The 23047-nt window shown below is 33.7% G+C and overlaps 3 protein-coding genes across 11 annotated transcripts; 2 read left to right on the top strand and 1 right to left on the bottom strand.

Annotated features, from left to right (window-relative positions):
- Positions 1–7: 7 nt before the first annotated feature.
- On the top strand, positions 8–6960 carry LOC105829500 (allatostatin-A receptor). Of its 2 annotated transcripts, XM_036287288.1 has the most exons (10): positions 8–409; positions 477–2193; positions 3113–3255; positions 3353–3525; positions 3636–3828; positions 4529–4629; positions 4780–4903; positions 5237–5436; positions 5809–6022; positions 6699–6960. In XM_036287288.1, exons 2-10 carry the CDS (start codon positions 2009–2011, stop codon positions 6710–6712), a joined length of 1347 nt encoding a protein of 448 aa, XP_036143181.1. In that variant the 5' UTR covers positions 8–409; positions 477–2008; the 3' UTR covers positions 6713–6960. The 2 variants fall into 2 exon arrangements, with proteins under 2 accessions (XP_036143181.1, XP_012523854.1); XM_012668400.3 differs by lacking the exon at positions 6699–6960 and having other exon boundaries at positions 9–409; positions 5809–6462.
- An 818-nt stretch (positions 6961–7778) lies between these two features.
- LOC105829499 (serine/arginine repetitive matrix protein 1) lies at positions 7779–17908 on the top strand. Of its 7 annotated transcripts, none has more exons than XM_028192442.2 (16): positions 7779–7872; positions 8909–8998; positions 9655–9777; positions 11587–11757; positions 12674–12837; positions 12916–13107; positions 13189–14001; positions 14414–14551; positions 14635–15135; positions 15282–15510; positions 15661–15764; positions 15844–16082; positions 16154–16315; positions 16397–16893; positions 16965–17081; positions 17782–17908. In XM_028192442.2, the coding sequence occupies exons 1-16, from the start codon at positions 7861–7863 to the stop codon at positions 17782–17784; spliced, it is 3555 nt and encodes a 1184-aa protein (XP_028048243.1). In that variant the 5' UTR covers positions 7779–7860; the 3' UTR covers positions 17785–17908. The 7 variants fall into 7 exon arrangements, with proteins under 7 accessions (XP_028048243.1, XP_036143180.1, XP_028048247.1 ...); XM_036287287.1 differs by having other exon boundaries at positions 16965–17091; XM_028192446.2 differs by having other exon boundaries at positions 14635–14808; positions 16965–17902.
- A 41-nt stretch (positions 17909–17949) lies between these two features.
- On the bottom strand, positions 17950–20485 carry LOC105829501 (DNA-directed RNA polymerase III subunit RPC4). 2 transcript variants are annotated; one of them, XM_012668402.3, is made up of 7 exons: positions 20120–20484; positions 19266–19654; positions 19058–19175; positions 18664–18943; positions 18495–18589; positions 18187–18423; positions 17950–18117 (listed from the first exon to the last, which is right to left on the bottom strand). In XM_012668402.3, the coding sequence occupies exons 2-7, from the start codon at positions 19577–19579 to the stop codon at positions 17998–18000; spliced, it is 1164 nt and encodes a 387-aa protein (XP_012523856.1). In that variant the 5' UTR covers positions 19580–19654; positions 20120–20484; the 3' UTR covers positions 17950–17997. The 2 variants fall into 2 exon arrangements, with proteins under 2 accessions (XP_012523856.1, XP_036143182.1); XM_036287289.1 differs by having other exon boundaries at positions 19266–20485.
- Between the last annotated feature and the right edge of the window lie 2562 nt (positions 20486–23047).

The following is a 23047-nucleotide window of genomic DNA, read 5'->3' as shown; positions in this document are numbered from 1 at the left end:
AGTATTAAAAAAGAAAATCTGTATAAGAAACGTTTTACATAGTAGAATAAAAATAAAAAATAGTAATGTCTATATAGAAAAATTACAGTTTATGTTTGCAACGTTATTTAATTCATAGTTGCATAAAATCGTTTCAAAGATTGTTCATATTTTTATTACTTTTTATTCATTACTTTCGCAGATAGCTTCTGGTATAACTACGTATCTAGTGATCCTTCATACCGCTAATGTCTAGCGGTAATTTCTCAGAAGAAAGATCTCAATTTGCTACATCTATGCGACCGATCGATCGGTTTATCGCCCCGCCAATTCTATCCTCATCTTTCTTCGCGGCTTTACGGATCGGCTGTTTACAAATCAAAGTTAAAAGAAGCAAGCCACGAAGACCCTTTTTTACTCTTCACACAAGGTAAATGAATACAGTAAGGAGATATAATGTTTCTTTTAATTAATTTTTGACATCACACACTATACAGACAGACAATTACATGGAGGGGAACAAGATATTTGTCTGTAACAGAATATCTATGAAATTCAACTTGTTTTGCGTTGAGAGAGTCATGAGAGTGCTATGATAGTTGGTAGAGCAGGTTTTTTATAGAACAAAATACGAGGAAGGATGATGGATGTTGTAAAAGGGTCGGTATTATTTCTGCCAGTGTAAAATTGTTATAAAATATGTTAAAAGCCACAAAAATACCGATTAAAATTTTTTAATCTTTTACTGTTTTGATTTATTTAAAGAAATAAGTATCGATTTCAATTCTACAGATTGTTTCAATTTCTTAAAATCAAATTATACTGTTACAAAAATGTCTCTTATTTCAATACTATTATTTCAATACTATAATATCCAATTCAGTTTTTTTATAGTGCTTCTATCTCAATAGATGATGAAGACTGAAGTCTAATGTTAATGTGTGTACGTTTATATCCAATAAATTAATAAATTATTGTAAAATAAAGTGTTGTAGTTTGATGAGTTGTTTTATTTGTCTCTCTTTTTCCTTCTCAAATACTTTTTAAATAAAATTTGAGAGGTTTACGTTTTCTCTATGTTCTTCCAGAATTAAAGTATTGTACAGAAAAACAGTATTTAGAATAAATCGCTGCCGGTAGTGCCGGTTCGTTAATTAATTAAAGTTTATTCTAAATTTTAAAAATTCGTAGATTAAAAAAATTTCCAATATAATTTAGGAGGAAGAGTATTCAAGTAAAATTCTAAACAATGATTATTTTGTTGTTTATAAAGTTCTAAAATATTCAAAATAATAATTGGAATTTGTCAATTTATTTGTAATGATAAAATCATAACTTATATCTTTCAAAATATCTGCGTTAAGCTATTATTTAAATTGTTTTCTTTACAATATTCTATTATTATTACTTTTATAAAAATGTGTGCAAAAAACGAAGATCACAGATCGATAACGGAAGGCCCTGATAAAACATTGTACATCAAGAGGATATCTCAAGCTTGCGTAATTGTAAACGAACACTATTCGCTGTAGTCGTAATTTCTACACAAACGCCTAAGGGAAATAAAGCTGCTGCTTAACAGTCTCATGCGCGCGTCTGCTCCGCCGCGATTCAAACTAATGCCGCGATCCTAGCGGCTACTACTCCACCAAGCAGCCACCACCGCGAATATTTTCCTCGTATCAAGCTCGGCGCCAATAAAAGATATTCCGCGAACGTGAAGTGGTCGAAAGTGCGAGAGGTCGAATCACATTGTGCGCGCAACTGCCAAGAATCTCGGTGCATATATCGAGTGCCGTTGCGACAAACCGCGAAAACTTGTTTCGACTTCGAAAGAAAGTCGTTGAATTTCTGTTATCCGAATTAAGACTCGCGTCACAAAAATCTCGTCTTCTCGCTTTTCTTTCGTAACGTTGCCAATTATTCAACGCTGCCGCCGTTATTTTCTATTTTAATCTTTTTATGCGAGACCCCTGATCTTGGTTGATTCGGGATTAGAGACTTATGATAGTATCGTGATTGCACGAAGATGGCGAACGAAACTATGTCGTCGGAAATCGATAATATGATCAAGACACTGTGGGATTTTTACGACTACTTTCACGGAAGCTATACGGACTATCTGTTGATTGCTCTTTATGCACCAACTATACTGATCGGTGTGATAGCTAATATTCTTGTGATTATAATGGTCTGCAAATATCATTTAAAGAGGTATGTAATTATATTCTTAATTAAGTAAGTCTTGAATGTACTCATCTAATATCTGATGTTAGTAATGAAACAGCAAAGCAATATGCGAGTTTAACCTGTGTCTTTCAAGTTTCATATTTTAATCAATTGAGTTGTTAACTTGCTACGTTGAATGTCTGATGGATTCTATAGTTTTAAATTCTCCAAAAGAAGGAATCGTACAAACAGGTATCAACAAACTGTTTTCATTCTTTATCAAATGGAGAGTCAAGTTTGCATTTCAATATTCGAGATGAAATAAGTGTAACATCAACAGTCGAATCTATTAGGTAATAAAATTATAGAGGTGGCTTCCCCGATGGCTTATCGCGATTTTACTGTGTACGCAATTTCCGTGGTGCTTCGTGTAGGAGTGTGAATTTCTGGTTGAAAAATAATCGGAGAGCTACTACCGGCTGCTGTATACATTCATCCATTATGAATGCATCGCGGACGGTTTATTTGCATGATACGATATGTTATGCTGCGTATATAAGCCGGAAATAAGCGACCACATATATATGCAACTTCGTGAAATACCTGAACAGTTACGAGCACTGCACCAGAATATGTTTTTTCATTAGAGCAATAATCGGTATCTTTTCCGCAGTGGGGATCAGACAAGTTTTCTTCTTTGAAGATTATTCCTTCTTCCGATTAAAAAATATTCAAACACGATTTACTAAACCTTTTTTAAATAAAAACAGGCTTTTAATAAATTTTTTAAATTTTTAAATACTTTAGCAAAATTTGTTTCTGTGTACTAATATATATATATATAAATAATAAATTAATATATTTGATTATAATACATTATAATATAAGTATAAATATAAATCGTAAAATAAAGAAAGAGATAGTTTCATTTATATATAAAAATAAAAGTACAATTTTTTTGTAGCGTTACTTACTATTTTGTGATTAATCTGTCCGTGGCTGATTTACTAGTTGCTACAATATGCATGCCAATGACAATGAGTCAGGAAATCTCGATGTCATGGAATCAAAGTGAATTCTTGTGCAAACTGACTTCTTATCTGCAAAGTAAATATTTTTAGTCGAAAAACACTAAAAATTATATATTTGCTTTATATTACATATATACATTTCTTAATTGCCTAATTACTCGTGTTTGCGACAGGTGTAAGTGTCACCGCGTCGATATACACTATTATGGCTATGAGCATCGACAGATACTTAGCCATAAGGAATCCCATGACTCTCCGCTGCATATGTAGTCACAGAAACATCATTCTCGTTATTACAACTATCTGGCTAGCATCCCTTACCTTTCTTATTACAATTTATGAAGCGGTAAATCCAAATTTTGATACTGAGTCTTGATTAATGAAATTAAATTGAAGATAATTATGTTTATTTTAAATATACTATATGTGCTATTACGAGTTTTATTTTTCCCACAGATGAGATTTCAAAATCCAATGATGGATGTTATTGCATTCTGGAATGAGACTATGGCAAGAATGAATTTCTCGCGCAATATCATCTCGGCGATACCACCAGATTTCAATATGTGCATAGAAGATTTTATGTCATTAGGAATTAGACAAGATATCTTTGGCGGCGTATACTTCCTGTTCTCTATCGTTATTCCGTGTAAGTTATCAATAGATGTAAATGGATATATGATATATATTTTTTATTGTTCTCTTATCTACTTAAGTTACATACTTTTTTATATAATAACTATATACATATCAGATTCTTACGAAAAAAAATCTTAATATAACACATACCTTAATCTAAGCTATAACGTATACTCAGACAAAATTTAAAATCATAAAAAGTCTAAGAGCCGTTTTGAAAAACGCCGCATAATTAGTCTTAAAAACATCTTAAAGACACTTCGCAGAAATAGTTTTAAAGACGTCCTATGATCCAATTTTGGACTTTGTATTGTCTAAATAAATTTAAATTTAACTCCATAAACACGCATGCACCTTTGCTTATCTTCCACTTGATCTGTTTCTATGCACAATGCTTTTCGGTAAAGATGATCCCTAATAACACAGAGAATTCAAAAAGAACTCAATTGTATGTCACCAATTATGTCACCAATTATGAATTCTTTTTGAATATTTTTTTATAAAAATAATTCTTTTTGCATCTCAAAAAGAATTTATAATTGGTAACATAAAATTGAATTCTTTTTGAATCTCTGTGCTATCTGGGAATAAATTATAATATTAACTTGTTACTTCTACTAAATAAAAGCGTTATTTTTTGAAAAATTCTTATTTACTCTATTTTTCTTTACGTTTTCTTTTCTATACATATTTTCTTATTGTATGTTTAGGTCTCGTTGTATTACTGGCATACTCAATTATTGGTTTTACTCTTTGGTCTAAGAAGCCACCTTTCGATTATACTAATAAGGAAAGCGCCAGCTCGCGACAAGTTAGATCAATAAATAAGCTTCTAAAATTTTATAACTAAACAATTTTTTAAAGAGTTTTCTCTAAAGACAATCAAATTTCAAAAAGTTCGAAGAATTAAATTTATTTAGGCAGTGAATTCAATAGACGCTCTAACATCTTATATTTACAGGGCTGCAGATTACGACAAGACAGAAAACGCGTTGCATTGATGTTATTATTTCTTGCTATACTTTTTGCTGTGTGCTGGTTGCCTTATAATACTGTCAAATGTTTGATCGATCTCGGCGTGTTCGGTAAGTGCGGTCTTCTAAAAGAATCTCGACCTTGTAAAAATAATATTTTTAGCTGAGATATATATATATATTTTTTTAAATATTTTATTAAATAAATATTATCAACCACGAAAATATAATATTTGATATATTTTCCATTTTGGATTGTTTTAATTACGGTACTCAAATAAATTTTGTAAGTCTTTTGAAAGGAATATGCAACCTTTTTCTATATCAATAAAATGCGATAAATATGGATTCATTAATTAATTAATCTATATTTATCATATTTTATAGATACAGAAATTAATTTATATATTTATTTAATTTTTTATACGCGCTTTGTTTTTGTAGAAACGATAAATAACACATTATTAGAGAACACATTAAAGTACTTCCTGTTTCTGGGACATGCAAACAGCGCTTTGAACCCCGTGATTTACTGTTGGATGATGCGTGGCTTTCGTCAAAATCTCGCACGAATTCTACATTGCATTTACAATCGCACTTCTAGTCGCGTCTCGAATGAATCACATCATAATTCCTCCCAAAGAGTAAGTCAATTACATACATGTTTTTTTATCGTAACTTTACTTACAAGAGATTGAAATAATTCTTTGAAGTTAAATCTTTAATCTTCTTGAATATTATCGAAACATTAAGAGATACGTGCATCTCTCAACACTGTACTTTTAGAAACATTTTTATAAAAGCCTTTTTATTTTTATTTATTTTTTAAAATAAATATTTAATAAATAATTAGTTTGATGCGCGTAAAAGTTTACGTTTCAAATTTGAAAAGTAAAAGGAAATCATGCAACATATTGTACCAATTTCTTAAAAGAGACAAATTGCATGAATTTCACTTGCTCGTCTCGCGACATGTATAAAAATCTTTTGTTTTCTTTTTTTAAATATTGTTGCAGAACGTAACAATGATCGCTGACAAAAATATGCAACACATCCCGATATATCAACAAAGGTTAAGCATGCGCAGATATGCTAAAGAGATAATGCACAAACAGATTGGATATTTAAATAATAGTGATACAGATATCGAACTGAGAAACACCTGTAACCTTTTGAATATACAAATTGATCCGTCGAAAGACAATAAGAAGAATCAGCAGCAGAATAGAGGCAAGAATAAATTAGAGACTAATCAATTAGAATCGAGTACCTTATATACTTCCGTTAATTATCCCTCATTGTCTCAATGTTAATTGTCAATCATCTTTATTCGGGAAAAGGCATGATTATCAGTTGCTTTCTATTCTATTAATATATGAAAGGATTCTTTCTTTTGTTTTTTTTTTATTAAAACTTTATTGTCATAATACGTATAAGTCGCAAATGAGTCCGAGCGCTCTCAATCATCGCTGTACAAAGACATGACAACACAATGTATGATACAATTAATAAGATTTGTACAGTAAATCGATGATGGATAATCTCTGCAAGTCTTCGCGCAATTTAATTCGCTTCTGTTTCTCGAGATCGATATTTATTTTTCTTTTCATAAAAAAACTTCGATCTCCTGTATGGTCTCTCGCTTATTATCATATTTTTGTTATAAAAAAGGAAAGATTCACACGCTCATTTCTCACTTTGATATTTTATATGATATAAAGTAATCATAGTATAAAGTATAGTTTATAAGCCTTAGAATCATATTTGCATGCAAACTTTGGTGTTTAGGATGCTTCTATGACTGGCATTCCTGATTGCACCCGTGGGAACTCGAAATACTGAAAGCATATTGATAGCGTTTATTACTTGCATTTATTTCGTGTTTACTCAAACTTTATTTACTCAGGAACCTTATTGTAGCGTGAAGCTATGTTTCTTGCACGAGGATGACCGAGCAAACTTAATTTAGGGTAGTCTAGGACGACTACTTGCTTCTTATCAGAGATTTATTAACGAAAGTTTTACCATATTCTCCATTTTACCATAAAATTGTTGTTTGCTAAATTATTGCAAACCATATCACAAATATATATTTTTTAATGTGTTAATATAATTTAAATGTAAATAAAATTACTACAAAATATTGTTTGCATTAGCACAAGACGAATGTATAAAAAATATGTAATTATATATACATGTATATACAAATATATTAATTACAACAAAATAAATGATTGTTCAAGAACCTTGTCGCACGTCGTCGATGACTCTTCCTCTGTCGGTGTCCAAGTTGTGCCTCGTGTGTAGCCTCTGCCATCCTGACCGCGCCCCGATATATCACATTTAATCCTTAATGTCCAGGCGTTGTTATTCGATCTGTATCCGATCGATTTCCATCCATAAAAATTTCTAAAAATTATAAAAATAGTTAATTAAATACATGAAAGATGGTCTGACGTAAGTTGATAATATCTATAATTGGGTAAATAAGTTATTCTTCTTCATATTTCTTTATTGAATTATGACGATAGTAAAATAAAAACTTGAAAGATAATTTATTTCTGTATATGATTCTATGATCGAATATTTGATAAAGATACTTTTTAAAATAACGATATTTTTTTCGTGTGAGATATTTTACTTGGAAAGTATCCCGTGTGATTTTCAGTTTTTTAAATTTTGGAATGGAGAAGGCGCGCGAACGGGCCTACCGTTTCCGGTTTAAATAGGTTCATTTCTGCATTTTTGGATCGTATCTAGATAATCGTATATTAATGGTCGCTGCGCACGCCGCTCCTGTTGCGTGCTATGTACGCACTACATACAACGGCACGACCGCCATATTAATAAGTCGAGCCGAGTTCGCGTTCGCGTATGATTTTTAGTGAGGTAATTTTCGCGGAGAGTTACGCTTTTCGCGTTCAAACGCCGTCGTTTGTCGGCGCTCAGTATACATGTGATTTAACCTGTTCATTTCTCGTCACAGAGGACTAGCTGTCGATTGGCGTTTTGCCGACTGAACGCATCTTGTCTCGCCGAGCTCGGAATTCCTGCTGCACGTTGCCAAGATGATGTACACAGTAAGGGATCTCGCGTCACCCGGCGCGTTACTTCCACAACATAATTTTCGATCCCGTTCTCAGCGGAAGTGTGTCGAAAACACATTTCGCAGTTTTCTCTTTAGCGTTTGAGAACGACCGCTCGTGTCCGGAGTAGATTTCGAGTTAACGCAATCTGTATTAAAATGTGATATACTTTTGTTTAATTTCAAAGACTCTACTTCGAGACGAATTTCTATCCTTTACATTTATTTTTGCCGAAGAGAGAAATTTTTTTATACCACTTAGAATGTGAAATATTTAGAATTAATGAAGTAATTTTTAACTGACCTCTTAACAATCAATAATATTGTACAATATCTTTTTAGACTATTTAATTCAATGTAAAGTGAGTTTAATTCATTGATCAATTGCATAGTGTGCAAATGCAACCTAGTTTCTATGAAAAGATGCATTTACATATAACACAAATGATTAATCAATAAATTAAAAAATGTACCTATAGCCTTCAGATAATTAGTATTATATTAATTACATTATGTGTAATATTTAAATATTATGCAATAATATTAAATGTCTAGGAGCTACTTTAATCTCTAATTTATGGATTTCAGCTAATGAATCACAAATTGATTTTTGATGGGTCTTGAATTTTTACTGAACATTTTTAGTCATAGTAGGAATCAAAATCATACTTTGAAACTTATACAGCTATTAAACTCTTTACATATGAACATTTAATCATCGATTTACATTGACATTAAAGCTGTCTTTAACAAAAATTGGAAAGCATATTCATACTTTTATATATTTAAAAAAAATTATAAAATTATATTGACACACATATACATATATAATAAAATTAAAAGATAGGTAAGTGGTAAATGGTATAAATAAAATAGTTACTTACCTTTTTTTCCTTTTTATATTTCCTTTTTATGTTAAAGTTAAATCATAAATGTTTGCCTATTAAAAAAAATAAGTTTGCATATGTGGAAAGTCTTACTCTAGAACATTTTTTATATGGGATTTTATCTTTTGCTGGTCTTTGTTTCAGGGAACGACTGCTTCGCAGGACACCAGGTTCAGCGACAAGGAGAAGAAGCTTCTAAAGCAAATGAAATTTGGAGATTCATTGACACAGAAAGTAATAAACAATTTTTAGTTGTTTAGAGATAATGTATTTTTAGATTTACTTTATAAACATGCAATATAAAATGCTGTGTTGATTGCTATTGATGTTAATAATTGCAAAATATCATAATTTTTTAATCTTTAATAGTTAAACTTATATTGTCAATTCATTTTTATCAATAAATGTATCTTTAAACATGACATAAGTTACATAGATGATAAAAATATATGTACATACATTTATTGATAAAAGTAAGTTGAGAAAAATTATAGACTTTAGTACATAAAAATTAAATTCAGCTTTACAAAAGTAAAGCTTGCTTTTGATTAATTGGATATCTATTTCTATTATTTCTCCCTCTCTCTCTCTCTCTCTCTCTCTCTCTCTCTCTCTCTCTCTCTCTCTATATATATATATATATATATATATATATATATATATTGATATTTTTATTTATCAAATTTACATTTGCTATTCTTTTTTATGATGCTGAAAATATCCCTACACTTATAATATTTATCAAATTTATATTAAATATGTTTATCAGAGAATCATTCTAATAATTGCTGATATAAATTAGATACTCTGTATAAATATTAATTTATTGTTTAAGACTGAGATCAAATTAAGAATGAGACAATGCAAATCTTTAATCATATTTGTCATAGGTGGATATGAGCAAAGTGAAACTTGATGTGATTAAGCCATGGATTACAACGAAAATTACACAGATTCTGGGAATGGAAGACGACGTGGTGGTAGAGTTTGTGTATAATCAACTCGAAGAGAAGGTAAGAGACATGTTGCACTTAATTTGAGTGACATTAAATGGTTTTACATTTGAAAGATACACATTTTTAGTACCGCAATTTATGAAAAAAAGCAATAATGTAGTAATGCATTCACTTGGCTTTTTCCCCTCATCATTATAGGAACTTGATAAATATACATTATTTCAGCACGATGTTTTCGTACAAATCGCAAGCGTATTCTATCGAAACTCCGCACGACGTGCCGAGTTTGGATAACAAAGCAATGAGGCAGTTACTTTCTCAGTCTTGGCATACTTGCCACATTGTTTTTTTACTTTTTTTTTAATTTATAAATTTCATCGTTATTTATTCAGTATACAAGTTTCATCGTTCCTCATTTTTAATTGGCCTATGTTATCCCTTTCCAAGCATATCCACTTTCGACAAAAAAAAAGAAAGAAGGTTAAAAAAATTGTAGCTGATCCTGCCACATTGAACTGTGCAAAGTCAGCCTTTATCATATGTGTTTGAATTCCCCGTTAGTATAAGTAGAGACCGTTGGCGGGGCCCAACCCTTTTGTCCAAATGGCATTCGGATGTGCTCCTCTCTACATCCGATTGGCCGCCTTTCTATCAGCCGTCAACCCCTAGTGTCAGCTGTGGCAGTTGGTATCTCAACATCACCTTAGAACTGCCGACAAATCTTCAGCTTCAGCAATTTCGTCATCATCATCATCGTCGTCGCCGCCGCCGCTGTTGCTGCTGCTGCTGTCGCTGTCACCGCCGTCGTCATCGTCTTCATCGCCGTCGCCATTGCCGTTGCCATTGCCGCCGTGGCTACTGCACGTCATCGACATCGCAATGTCAACATCGCGAGAGATTGCCGCCATTCCGAGGCGATACCTTCATCACGCCCCCGCTTCTTGCGTTCCTTTTTGGAGCTACACGTGAGCCTGCCAATGCTGCGTCACTTCTGTTCGTAGCTGCCTCAACCGAGGTAGCCTTTATCGTCGCCGAGCCGCGGGACTTCGAAAGCTTCGCTGCTTTCGTTCACCTAAGAAGGAGCCTCAACTTCACCATGGCGTCGTTTTCTCCTGATCGTCCCGAGGTGGCGTCCACATGTCAATTTGGGATCTACGGAACTTTCATCTGCTACACAAGCTACGATTTCTCCGTTGGAATGCCACCAGTGTCAAACTCCAAGAACAAGGCCAACCTGTCACGTATCGCCAAAACTCAGTTTGCAAAGGACTTCGGTATTCTACCGGACGAACGGTGTCGGTCACGCGTTGGTCACGGCATGATTGAGGCGAAAACGACGCCCGGAGGTATCTCTACACATGGTTTGACTCTTTACCACTGTCACAGGTTGGTGAAAAGGTTGATCCTTTTATACCACATTATCTCTTCGATTTTCAGGCGGACATTTTCGCCAGATATTTTAATATATACATGCTTCTCTCTCGTTTCAGTGTACGCACGGTGTATAAATGTACCTTAGCGGTGTATAAATATTAAAATCGATGAAGGGTGACGAGGTATCGGTCTATTTTCTGCTATTTAACATAATTCTTTTTTCTTCTTTAGCATGTAACTTATTTAATACAGGTATGAAAGAGCACGGTCGGCAGCATTGGTGGTAAGGCACGTTTAGATATATAGAACAATAAATATCTGCTTTTTCGAGGGGGAAAAGCAGTTCGTAAAAAAATAGGGATATAGATTATATCTATCAAAATTTTTAAATCAAAACACGTTAATTTTGTCGTTAAAATCTAGTTGCACAAAAAGCACTTTGTTAATCTTTTATGTACGGAGAATTAAATTTGTACGTTGTATATTTTACAGTTTCCCGACCCCCGAAAAATGCAGATCAACCTGACAGGCTTCCTGAATGGTAGGAATGCCCGTTCTTTCATGGGTGAATTATGGGACCTCCTGGTCTCTGCTCAAGAAAGTGTTACGGGCATTCCCGAGGCTTTCTTGCAACAAAAAAAAGATCAAATTAAAAAACGTTTGGTAATTATAAGTTTTTTACTTCTATATATCAAGGACGCTCGTAAACACGCACAGCTTGATTATTGCTAAATATGGCTATCTGATAATAGCATTGCATGTCATTTTTATGACATACTCTTATGTTATGATCATTTTTATTCATCGAATATTCGACATATTTAAAAATGGAGAAAATTTAAGTGATACATTTTATTGCAATATTATTGTTTTTAAATAATAATTGTAATTTAGTATCCGATAATTATATTTAGCATTTGTATATGAATATATGCAGTTTTATGCAAATAAAGTGGCTATAAATTATATATATTGTTTGAACCCGCATTAGAGTATGCATTGGATATAGAAAATTGCGAATTATAGATTAGAATTTGACCCATCAAGTTTAATTTTAATTTGTTTCCTTCTGATTTGTTGAATTTTAATCTCGAATTCCCAAGCCGTAATTTTCAATGAGTAATCTGATACATACAGACAGACTATATATTATATAGACTGCGTTTCCTTTGGCGTTTACAGCGCTGTGAGCATTATTTCATCCTTGTCGTTCATCAAATATTAAACAAAGAAATGATTCTTACAAGCGCTGTAAGTGCCAAAGAAAACGTAGCCATAGGCTACGGTCCACTTGACGCTACAAACGTTTCGAAGCATTCTTTGATTGGTCAATTTGTAAAAATCTTTGTTTCGATTGGTCAATCAAACGCTTCGAAGCATTTGTAGCATCAAGTGGACCGCAGCCATATTCTTAGAAATAAATAAACAATTGAATCACTATATTTTGACATTCAGAATCAATCGAATATAACCTAAATATCTCTAAAAAATCAATTTTAACTTAGTTATGTTTAGTTTTAAGGAAGAAAAATTTTATAAGCAATATTAATTTATATTATGTTATAATATATCAAATTAGGAAGAACAAGAGAAGCTTCAAGCATCGCTGGCGGAGAAAGAGAAAGAGAAGGAGCGTGAGAAAGAAAAGGATGAGGCCGATAGTAAAGTGAAAAAAGAGGAGAAAGATAGGGGCTCATCGAAGGAGCGTAGAAGAGATCGAAGCAGAGATCGTGATAGAGATAGGTATTATCATCAAAAAAATGTAGCTTTCAAAAAGTATGGTTATATGTTACATTACTTATCTCGCATTATTCTATGTAGGAGCAAAAGGAGCAGATCACGAGATCGACATAGAGATCGTGATCGATCGAGTCGTAAGAGAAGATCTGTTTCGAGATCACCAAGTAAAAATTCGAAGGATAACGGGAAAGATATGCCCGAAGTTAAGATTGAACGGGAAGATTCGCCGCAACCGGAAAATGCTATACCCTTGATGCCAGTTAAAACCAAACCGTAAGTAAATTTAAATCGTATTTATACACTGAAATATACATTTTATGGTGTAAATATAATTTAAATTTTATGTATTTGCAGGGAAGCTGCAGTAGCAATATCAAGATTGCAAGCTAAATTGATGAGTATTGCTGATGGAAAGAAGAAGAATAATCGCACACCATCGCCGGAATCACTGGACAAATCAGCAAGAAAATCACGATCTACGTCTAAATCGCCGACGAGCCGTTCGAAGAAATCCAGAAGCAAGTCACCTAGCCGAGATTCAAAAACTCGTCGTTCACGATCTCCCGCTTCGAAGTCGAGACGGTCTCGTTCCAAGTCAAGATCTAGGAGATCTCGATCTAAATCCCGGAGATCGAAGTCGCGCTCGCAGGATCGTATCAAGTCCAAGCGAAGTAAATCCAAATCAAGATCGCGATCACGCTCACGATCTAAGAAGTCTCGATCTAAGAGCGAAGACAGGAGCAAGTCAAGAAAATCGAGATCTGACTCAAGTGATTCGAGGACCTCTAAATCTCGCTCAAAGTCACCTGTGAAACAGAAGGACAATGCAGATTCTAATAGAAAACGCGACGGTAGTACAAGCAGCAGCACCGATTCCGAGGAGGAAAAGGACGCAAAAGATAAGAACGACTTCGAGATACGAAAGAAGAAGGACGGAGTGCAAGCCAAGAGATCCTATAGGAAAACCAACAAGGATGATAGCGGTAGCGATAGCGACTCTAGTCGGGAGAGAAAATCAGCTCCTAAGCGAAGGAGTTCTTCGCCACGTAAGGACAGAGGTCGATCTAAGGATAGAGATCGAAACAGATCACGAGATAGATCACGAGACCGATCGCGAGATAGATCGCGAGACAGATCACGCGATAGATCACGAGATAGAAATCGAAGGTGAGATTTATAAATTTTTGATAATATATATTGATTTTTACTAATGTGGATGAACTTTGATCTTGATTTAACTTATTTTCTTTAGTTTTTCTTGTTTTTAAAACTAGAAAAAAATAGAAAATTAAATTGAAATAAAAGCTAATCCATAGTAGAATGGATATTAATCTCTCTCTTTAAGTAATTTCAAATATTTACATTTTATTTTATGTGTATTATATTACACACACACACACACACACACACACAAAACTTACCCTTTATTATTAAAAAATGGTTGTATATTGAACCTAATCAAACGTAAAAAAAATTTTACCATAGTAATATTGTTTGCAATGCATCTAATCTTTTTGCCACAAAAATTTAAGGAGGGGATCGACAATTTATATAATTGTCGATACTTTTTGTTTTCCAGGAGATCCTTGGATCGAGAACGTGATAGGAGACGTGACCGAGAACGCGAAAGAGATAGGGAAAGAGAGAGAATGGACCGATACAGCGGCAGTCGCAGCATGCGACCACCTTCGGTGCGCAGACCGCCTAATAGGCGCAGGTTGGTGTTCTTTTCTATACAAATAATTTTGACTTTGCATTTTGTTTTTGCATTGCATTTATAAGAAATTATTCTATGCACAGTCCCCCGCGCAGAAGCCCAGCAAGATATCGTCGTAGGTCACCGAGTCCCGAAGATAGACGTCGCAGGAGATCGCTGGATCGTCGAAGACGGTCGTCGGAGAGACATGACAGACGCCGTTCGCCCGATCGACGTGGGAGCCGTCGTTCACCGGACGGACGGGATCGATCGAGCAGGTACGATAGATCTTCCTCACGCGACAGATCAAGTAGACGAGATCGCTCCAGAGAACGACGGGATAAGGATCGTCGATCTAGATCTAAAGATCGTAGATCGAGATCAAAGGATCAAAGATCATCGGTGGATCGTTCGAAAGACGGGAAGCGGTCTCCCGATCGTTCAAAGGGTACCAAGGATAAGGCAAAGGACAAGAAAGTGGATGAAAAAACTAAAAGACCACCCGATACAGGATCGCGAAAAGAATTACGAAATGGTCGGTCTAAATCGAGTAGCTCGGAAAGTAGCGAGAGTAGTTCTTCTAGCAATGAGGACGAATCACTTAGGTAAGTGAAATTTTCGTTCTGAACACGATATTTTTATGCAGGCTGCGATCAGTGGATAATAAATCGATGAATACTTGGTCGTGATGTATCTGTGAATTTATTGAATAATATTGTACAGGAAACGTGTTTACACTTTGTGTCTGCAGGAAATCGATCGAGCGCAAAACGCCGCGCAGCGAGGAAAAGCGAGAAAGAGAACGCGAACATGTGGATGATGCCAAGAAGAAAGAAAAAGAGAAAACAGTGAAGGAAGAGCCTACTAAGCGACCGGAAAAAGAAATCAAAAAGATAGAACCTGTCGCTGCGAAAAAGCCCGAGTCTAGTGTTTCTCCCAAGAAACTTCAAGTTGGTTCGCTTCCTACTACCAGACATAGAGTAAGTTCAATATGTTCATTTAGATCGTTTGTGGATTAATAGAGAAATTCAATTTTTTAATATATCTGTTTTTAATTCTATCTACAATATAAATACTTTGTCATATTGATAATGTTAGATATAAGATATTATTATGAATCCTTTTAAAAGTTTTTCTTTTTCAAGTTTTCGAAGAGTTTGTCACGTACCCCGTCACCATTTAAGAAGACCGAGGATATCGTAGCAGCGCCAGTTAAAATTAAACAAACGATTAAGTACGTTGCAAGAAGTTTTGGTGTAATGAATAGTACTCTTATTATTATTACTTTATGACTATGTATATTTTAATTTCAGAGAAGATATTAAGGATGAGTCACCAACAAAGGTTGCAGAAATGAATTTTACCGCTGGAGACGCTTTTCCTCTAAAGAAGGATGACAAGTCATTGAAAGCGACGAAAATAATAGCAGAAGAAAAAAAATCTACTCAAAAACCGTTGGAACCCCCATCAAAGAAACCTGTGGAAATGGCTAAAAAAGCGAAGAGAGAAAAGCGTGATGGTTCTACAGATAGTGAAGATAGTGATGCTGAAGGTAAAAGATACATTTTAATTAGCTAATAACATACAATAAATGTTAATGATTTTAAAATATTTATTTTATAGCCAAAAGAAAAGTGAGGAAGATAGAAAAATCGAAAAAATCTAAGAAAGCCTCGACAGATGAAGATAAATCTGATAAGAGCAAAGCTGAATCAAGCTCAGATTCTGAGGATGATAGGAAGCATTCAGATAAAAATAAAAAAGCTAGAGATACTAGCCGAATCGGTAAATTCTTCATAAATAATCATAAATAATTGACATTTGATACAATACTATCTGTATATAATTTTTATTATCTTGTTACAGATTCAATAGATGATCGTAAAGATAGTAAAGATAGAAAGGATAGTAAAAAACGTGAAGTTACTGAAAATGATTCACGAAAGCGTTCAAGAAAGGAAATAGAAGAAGAATTAAAAAAATCAAAACGATCACGGAGAGACTCTTCCTCGGGTGAAGAAGAGCAGAAAACTAAAAGAAGTAGAAACGAAGATGATAGATCAAGATCTCGGAAATCAAAGAAAGACTCTAGTTCTGACGAAGAACCTAAGAAAATAAAAAAGAGAAGAGATACTTCATCAGATGATGAAAAATCCAGATCTCGAAAATCCAGAAAAGATTCGACAAGTGAAGAGGAATCTAAATCAAAATCAAAGAAATCTAAACGAGATTCTAGTTCGGAGGATGACGATCCTGGAGATAAAGACTCGAAGAAGAAAAAGAAAATTGACGATAGTTCGGATGACGAAAAGGTGAAGAAGAAGCGTAAGAAAAAAGCGAAAACTAGCACCAGTGAATCGGAGGTAATGACTTTGTTGCAAACGACAAGTTAATTTTTTTTAAACATTCATTAACAGAGTTTTGGTATTTTCAGGAAAGTGAAGTCGAAGAAAAGAAAAAGAAGAAGGAGAAGAAGCACAAGAAACACAAGAAACATAAGAAGCACAGAAAACACAAGAAAAAGAAGATTGCGGATTCAGATGAATCTGATGTAAGTGAAGGTAATACCGAAGAACTGGAAAAAAAACTTCGGGAGAAGGCATTAAAGTCTATGAAAAAGGGGCATAGTATTGAACGAAGTGATTGAGACTAACGTGTGATCTCCCTGAGAATATATCATACGTATATCTCGTAAAGCATTCTAATTGTATTGATATAAATATGAATAACTTTCATTTCTTATCAATAATTGAACTATTAAACTACTTTTTATCACTCAATCCCTTCGGAACAAGATGATCAAATGGCATTCGTGCTATGAATTAGTTTTCGCCGAAATGTATCGAAGAAAATAAGATTAATGTCCCCTTCATTATGTTGCCAGAATTACATGATGACTCATTTTCTTGTGTCAATGCAAAACAGTGTACAGAGTGTACTTATTCATATTGATACGAATTCATATGCGCTGATATAAAAGTTTTATATGTTTTGAATTCGACGGAAAAATTATACATTTTTTCAGACTTTAATCATTAAGTTTAAGTGAAATTAGAACTCATATACACAGCGATTCGTTTGAGTTAATTTGTATAAAGCTTAGTTTTTATTGCAGTGTTTAGAGAATAATAAATAGTACATTTGAATGACAATGTTACAGCAACTTGTGTGTACAAGTCAGAAGAACAATCGAAAACCCACTTGCAAAAATTATGTGTTCCCGAATGATATAATCTGTTTCTGTTTTACAGTGACTCCTAATTTCTCCTAGACATCAGAATCGCCATACCGAATTTGCAGACGTAATGTAATTTATATAATAATTTACATAATTCGCTAGATTAATAAAAAAAAATATAGAAGTATTGAGAATTATAATCTGCATTATATATTATTTACACATCTCCTATAACTCAGTATCCCTTTATACAAACACTTTATTAAAGATAATATACATTTACAGAATCTTACAAATCTTTTAATATTGATTCAAAGTCTGCTGAACAAACTAACTTATTATTCACAGGACCAAGATTAATAAGATCACCGGTTTGTGATGTAGCATCTATTTTTACAGCTAAAAGATCCTGAAAAATAATTAATGCGATAGAAAATTTGTACTTCTTGAATTACAAATTATAAAAATATAACTTTACTTGTTGGAAACGTTGCTGCACGCCAATATCGACAAAAAAATTTATTTCGCCAAGACGTAATCTCGCTTTACCAGACTTTAAAATCTCTAGTTTTCCTAAGAGACCACTTTTCAAATTATTCAAAGTGCAACGCTCAGGCTTTGCTTTATTGTCACCCTCATGAGTGTTAGAATTATTTGATTGTTTTGATCCTACTTCCTCCCTACTAGATCTCAGAGCTGGGAAAGAACTTGGAAACTAGAAAAGATCAATTGTTAAATTAAATCGTTAATAATAACTATATATGGTGAATTGTATGATGTTCTTACCTGTATTAATGTATAAGAATTAATAGCCTTATTTTCGATTATTTGAGAAATGCTGAATTCTTCCTGTATGTGTTGCTTTCTTTCCTTTTCAACTACTATATTTATGAAAAAAATGTGTAAATTCGATAAGATTAGATACTAAAAAGATTTAGAAAGATTTTACACTTACTACTTTCCATGATCAGTTTCTTATCGATCTTATCGTTATCGATCATATTATTCACCTCCTTTTTAACTCGTGGCAACGTGAGGGGACACATTCTTTCATCATCTAGACAGTCATCACTAAGATCATCTGATGTTAAATTATTTAATTTTTTTTCTTCTAGCCTAGCACTCTTCTTTAATTTTGGTTTAGTCGAATATCTTGCTGTGCTACTGGAAGCTTTCTCGTACTTTTTTCTAACAGTAGGTGATGTGTATACTCCTTCTGACCATACACCAACAGACTGCAAATTAAATTTGATATTTATATGACATTAAGGTATATTTCAAGTAAAATTTAAATTATATATTGTGATATTTGATAGACATGCTGAAAGATTGGAATATTAGTATATAACCTCTATTATATTTCCTTCGTCTCGTTTTCCACGTCCCCTGTCTCCTCTTGCTCGTTCCTTTCCACGATCATTTTGTCTCAGTCTTGTCGGCTCAGCTTTGACCGAGATTGTTGGATCACTGAAATCGATTTATCTTTAATGTCTCGGCACTATATATCAAATTAATATCGTCAAATCAATAACTGTACAAGTTAATAAAGTAGCTTACTCCTTCTTTTTGTTCCTTTGCACGTTAAGATTTGGCATGTAAACTTTCTTTGGTTTTTCCAGCTTAGGTTTCACCATATTTCCACCTAGTGTCAGATCTCGTGGTAACCGGTAGGAGACCAGCCTCTGCGTGGTGGTGGTGATGGGTAAGCCTGGCTCTGTTTTTATGCTCACTCTCTCCGAAAACGGCATCGATGGCAAAGACGACGACGTCGATGGGATTGGTGACACCGACGTGCCAGGTTCCACCTTCACTCGAACGTTCATGTGAAGAGCATCGTTCGAATTCAAAGAGTTCGAATTGTTAGAAGCCATGCTCACACTGAAATATTCCTATTTTGGAATGATCACTGACTTTCTCTCTTCTTTCTTTCTCTTCTTTGACGTATCCTAGATTTATTTGTCGTTATTGGGTTGTCGTTATTAGTTCAGATTAGTTTTGTTACATTTAGCAACGTCAGTCGGTCGGTCAGTTTGGTCAGTCCTTTCGTCAGTCAACAATTAACCTCGAATACTACCAAAGCGATTATCGCAGCGCTTCAGCTATCCGTTCGACGAAAGATTTAGAAAAACGAGACACTTTGCAATTAAACATTTACATAATTAATACGTGGAGTTCACACGGAAATTATGTTCTTTATGCACATTGCAGCACGTGTTATACCGTGACCGTAAGCCGTCCGCTTATGTGTTTAGCCCTATCTCGGTTACCAATCAAAGACTTGTTTTTTGCGATTTAATTTTTCGTACTTTATACTTTTTGTTCTTTTTCTCTAACACCTTACAATTACATCTGTTTCATTTTTAATGTATAGTGCATAACACAGTGCAGCTGCAAAAGGAATAAACTCTAACCTTCTTCTTCTTCCTCTTATACTCAATGGATGACTGTGGATTACTGTCTCTTCCGAGACAAAATACCACGTTATCAAAGCGTCTATTGGGTTGAGTGTTGTTATCAATTCTTCTTGATTCAAACTGGGTTCCCAGGCGGAGGCGTCAGGAAGCCTCCATGGACCTACGGAACTCTAACCTCAATGCGTGTGCTACGTAACGGTCAGCGGTATGTTTAAATCTCGAAGATTATAAATAATGGCCCGTATTCAGAACGCGCTAACAAAAATGGTAGCGCCTTGTTATCCAATAGAAAAATCTGTTTTTGATAATGCAGATTCTTCTATTGGATAACAACACGCTAGCATTTTTATTAGCGCGTTCTGAATTATATGTACGGATCAATGTTTTTTTCTAATAAGAATATATTTTTTCTTTCACAATTTTTTTCACAAATAAACTTTTTAAAATTGACAGAAGTGGCGAGCCAACTTATCTATCTCATTTATGGTGTAGATACAGAAGAAAGTTAATAAATTTTAAAATTTATATTTATTTAATATATTGTGAACTCGAATTGCCTCGATTTTTAAACTAATTCTCAGGAATTTTCAAATCCTAATCAAGATATAAAATTAAAAATATATATAATAAATAAAAACTTTTACACAATAATATGAACGGATAAATTGCTCCAGAATCTTTAGATAATATACATATATCTTATGTGTTTTTCATTAGAATTAATGTATATAGTAATTGCAAGTATTTAAAAAATAAAATATTGAAGTAGTCAAGTTCCCTTGAAAAACAGAGATATGAAAGGTTTATTTTTTATTCCTGCACTGCTGCACTAGTGCAATAAGTTAGAATGAGAAAAAATATATTTGTCTTATTCTAACTTATTACACCACAGTGCAGCAGTGCAGGAATAAAAAACAGACCTTAAGTTTGTTCTTGGTAGCTGCACTGCTGTACTAGTGCAATAAGTTAAAATGAGAAAAATATATTTGTCTTATTCTTACTTATTGCATTAATGCAGCAGTGCAGGAATAAAAAACAAACCTAAAAACTTAAGCGTCAAAGAAATAATTGCGACACGCGCTACTCTTCTAGATTTCAATTTCCGCGGTTTTTCGCGATTTTTGCGCGGCACACGATCAGTTGCGGAACGCATCTCACGCCCTCACGCGTTTGGCTACACGGATTCAAATGGTTCCGCATCTCTCTCGCGATCGTTAGATCCGAAGGTGAATTTCCGCGCGCGAAGGGTCACCATGGGTGCGTTGAACGGTGCCGGGAGCATCATTCGAGTTAACGAGCTGCGAGCCTCATCGTGAACGCATTAAACATCGCTTGCGACCACCGGTGGATATTGCAATTTCGGCGTCCGCCCATTTCTGTGCCCGGAGACAAAATTAACCTGTGCCTGAAACGAGATTCCTTCGCACCTCTGAAGCCGTCTGTCACCGAAGCGCATCGCAAATCTAATAGCTGCTCGATTATCGCCAGGTACGTGTTGTTCATCTCTTTCGTAATATTATGAGGATCATAATTGTGTGATCATGCGAATGTTTGATCAGAACGCGATGGAGAAAGCTACTAGGTTATCATTTTCTGATTCTACACGTTGTAAGAATCTCATTTTGCCGTTAAAAATCAAATTCGCAGGATAATCAAAGATTCTGTGATTGAATCACAAGTGTTTTTTTTTTAATATTCTGGAGATCTCGGATTAATAAAGAACAAAATCTTATAAATTTTTATCGATCTTGTATCTGAAAGGTTTATTTATTTTTGATGTTATTTTAATCCTAACAAAATTTTTGTTATCGGAAGACGTTAAGCTAAAGAAGAATTAATGTATAAATAGACTGGAGAAAGGATTAAAACTAAAGAGTAATCTATTTCATTACATATGGTTTGAGAAAGTCTAGTACATACATCGCGTCTTCTCGGCAAATATTCTCGGTCGATATCAGCAGTTGCGTAATGTAGCTACGGACGGTAATAGAAAAATAACGTTACCTATCTATATTAAATGAATACAAACCAGATGGCGCGCGTCCCCTGACGCCTACAATGGCCTACACAACGAAGCCGAGAAAGTTTCCACGATGAAAGATGATAATCGTCATATGCTAAATTTCTTCATCGCGAATAAAGTACAAACGCTTTTAATTATATTGTGATAACGACGCGTTATTAAATTCATTTCGTGATCATTGGTATATGTTAATGCAAGCAAGAAAAGAGTAAATTTATGATCATGATAATTATTGATAATAATTCACATATAAAATATTACAGTAATGGTAATAAAATATTCACCTGTAGAAATTACAATATAATTGTCCCTATTTAGAGCATGTTAATAAAAATATTAGCGCATTTTTGTCATTCTATCGTTTGTATTGTTTTAAATCTAATGAATAATAATGAATGACAGATTAAAATTAATGAAAAAGCGCGCGCTAACGTTTTTATAAGAGCATTCTTTGAATACGAGTTAAATGTTTTAATATTTTCATATTTTCTGATAATATTTCAAGTTCCAATATGTTAACATATGTTGGCACATATAACTTTTGAAAATATATTGTTAGAAATATAATATGATATTATACTTCCTTTAAATTAACTTTTACATAAAAAAATGAACAATTTTTACTATTAAAATATATTTAATTTACTTTCAATTAAAACGTAGATAATTAACGCAAAGTGAAGTCAATAATTTTATACAAAAAACAAGAACAGGAAAAGATTAGAAAGTTGCAGTTTTATTATCGATTTCTGCGGCCGACTTATTACAACATTAAAATGTTAAAGTTTATCTTTGTACTTATAAAACAAGCATGTAATACTCCATCGGGATTACATGAAAGAATAATACCGTGCTTTTAGAAATAATCCTAAAAGTTTTAGGCATAAGAGAAAACTTTGAAA

The sequence above is a fragment of the Monomorium pharaonis genome, chromosome 5 (genome assembly GCF_013373865.1).
Source record: "Monomorium pharaonis isolate MP-MQ-018 chromosome 5, ASM1337386v2, whole genome shotgun sequence".
NCBI lineage: Eukaryota > Metazoa > Arthropoda > Insecta > Hymenoptera > Formicidae > Monomorium > Monomorium pharaonis.
The sequence above is the reverse complement of the archived record's forward strand: the minus strand, read 5'-3'. Positions and strand labels throughout refer to the sequence as shown.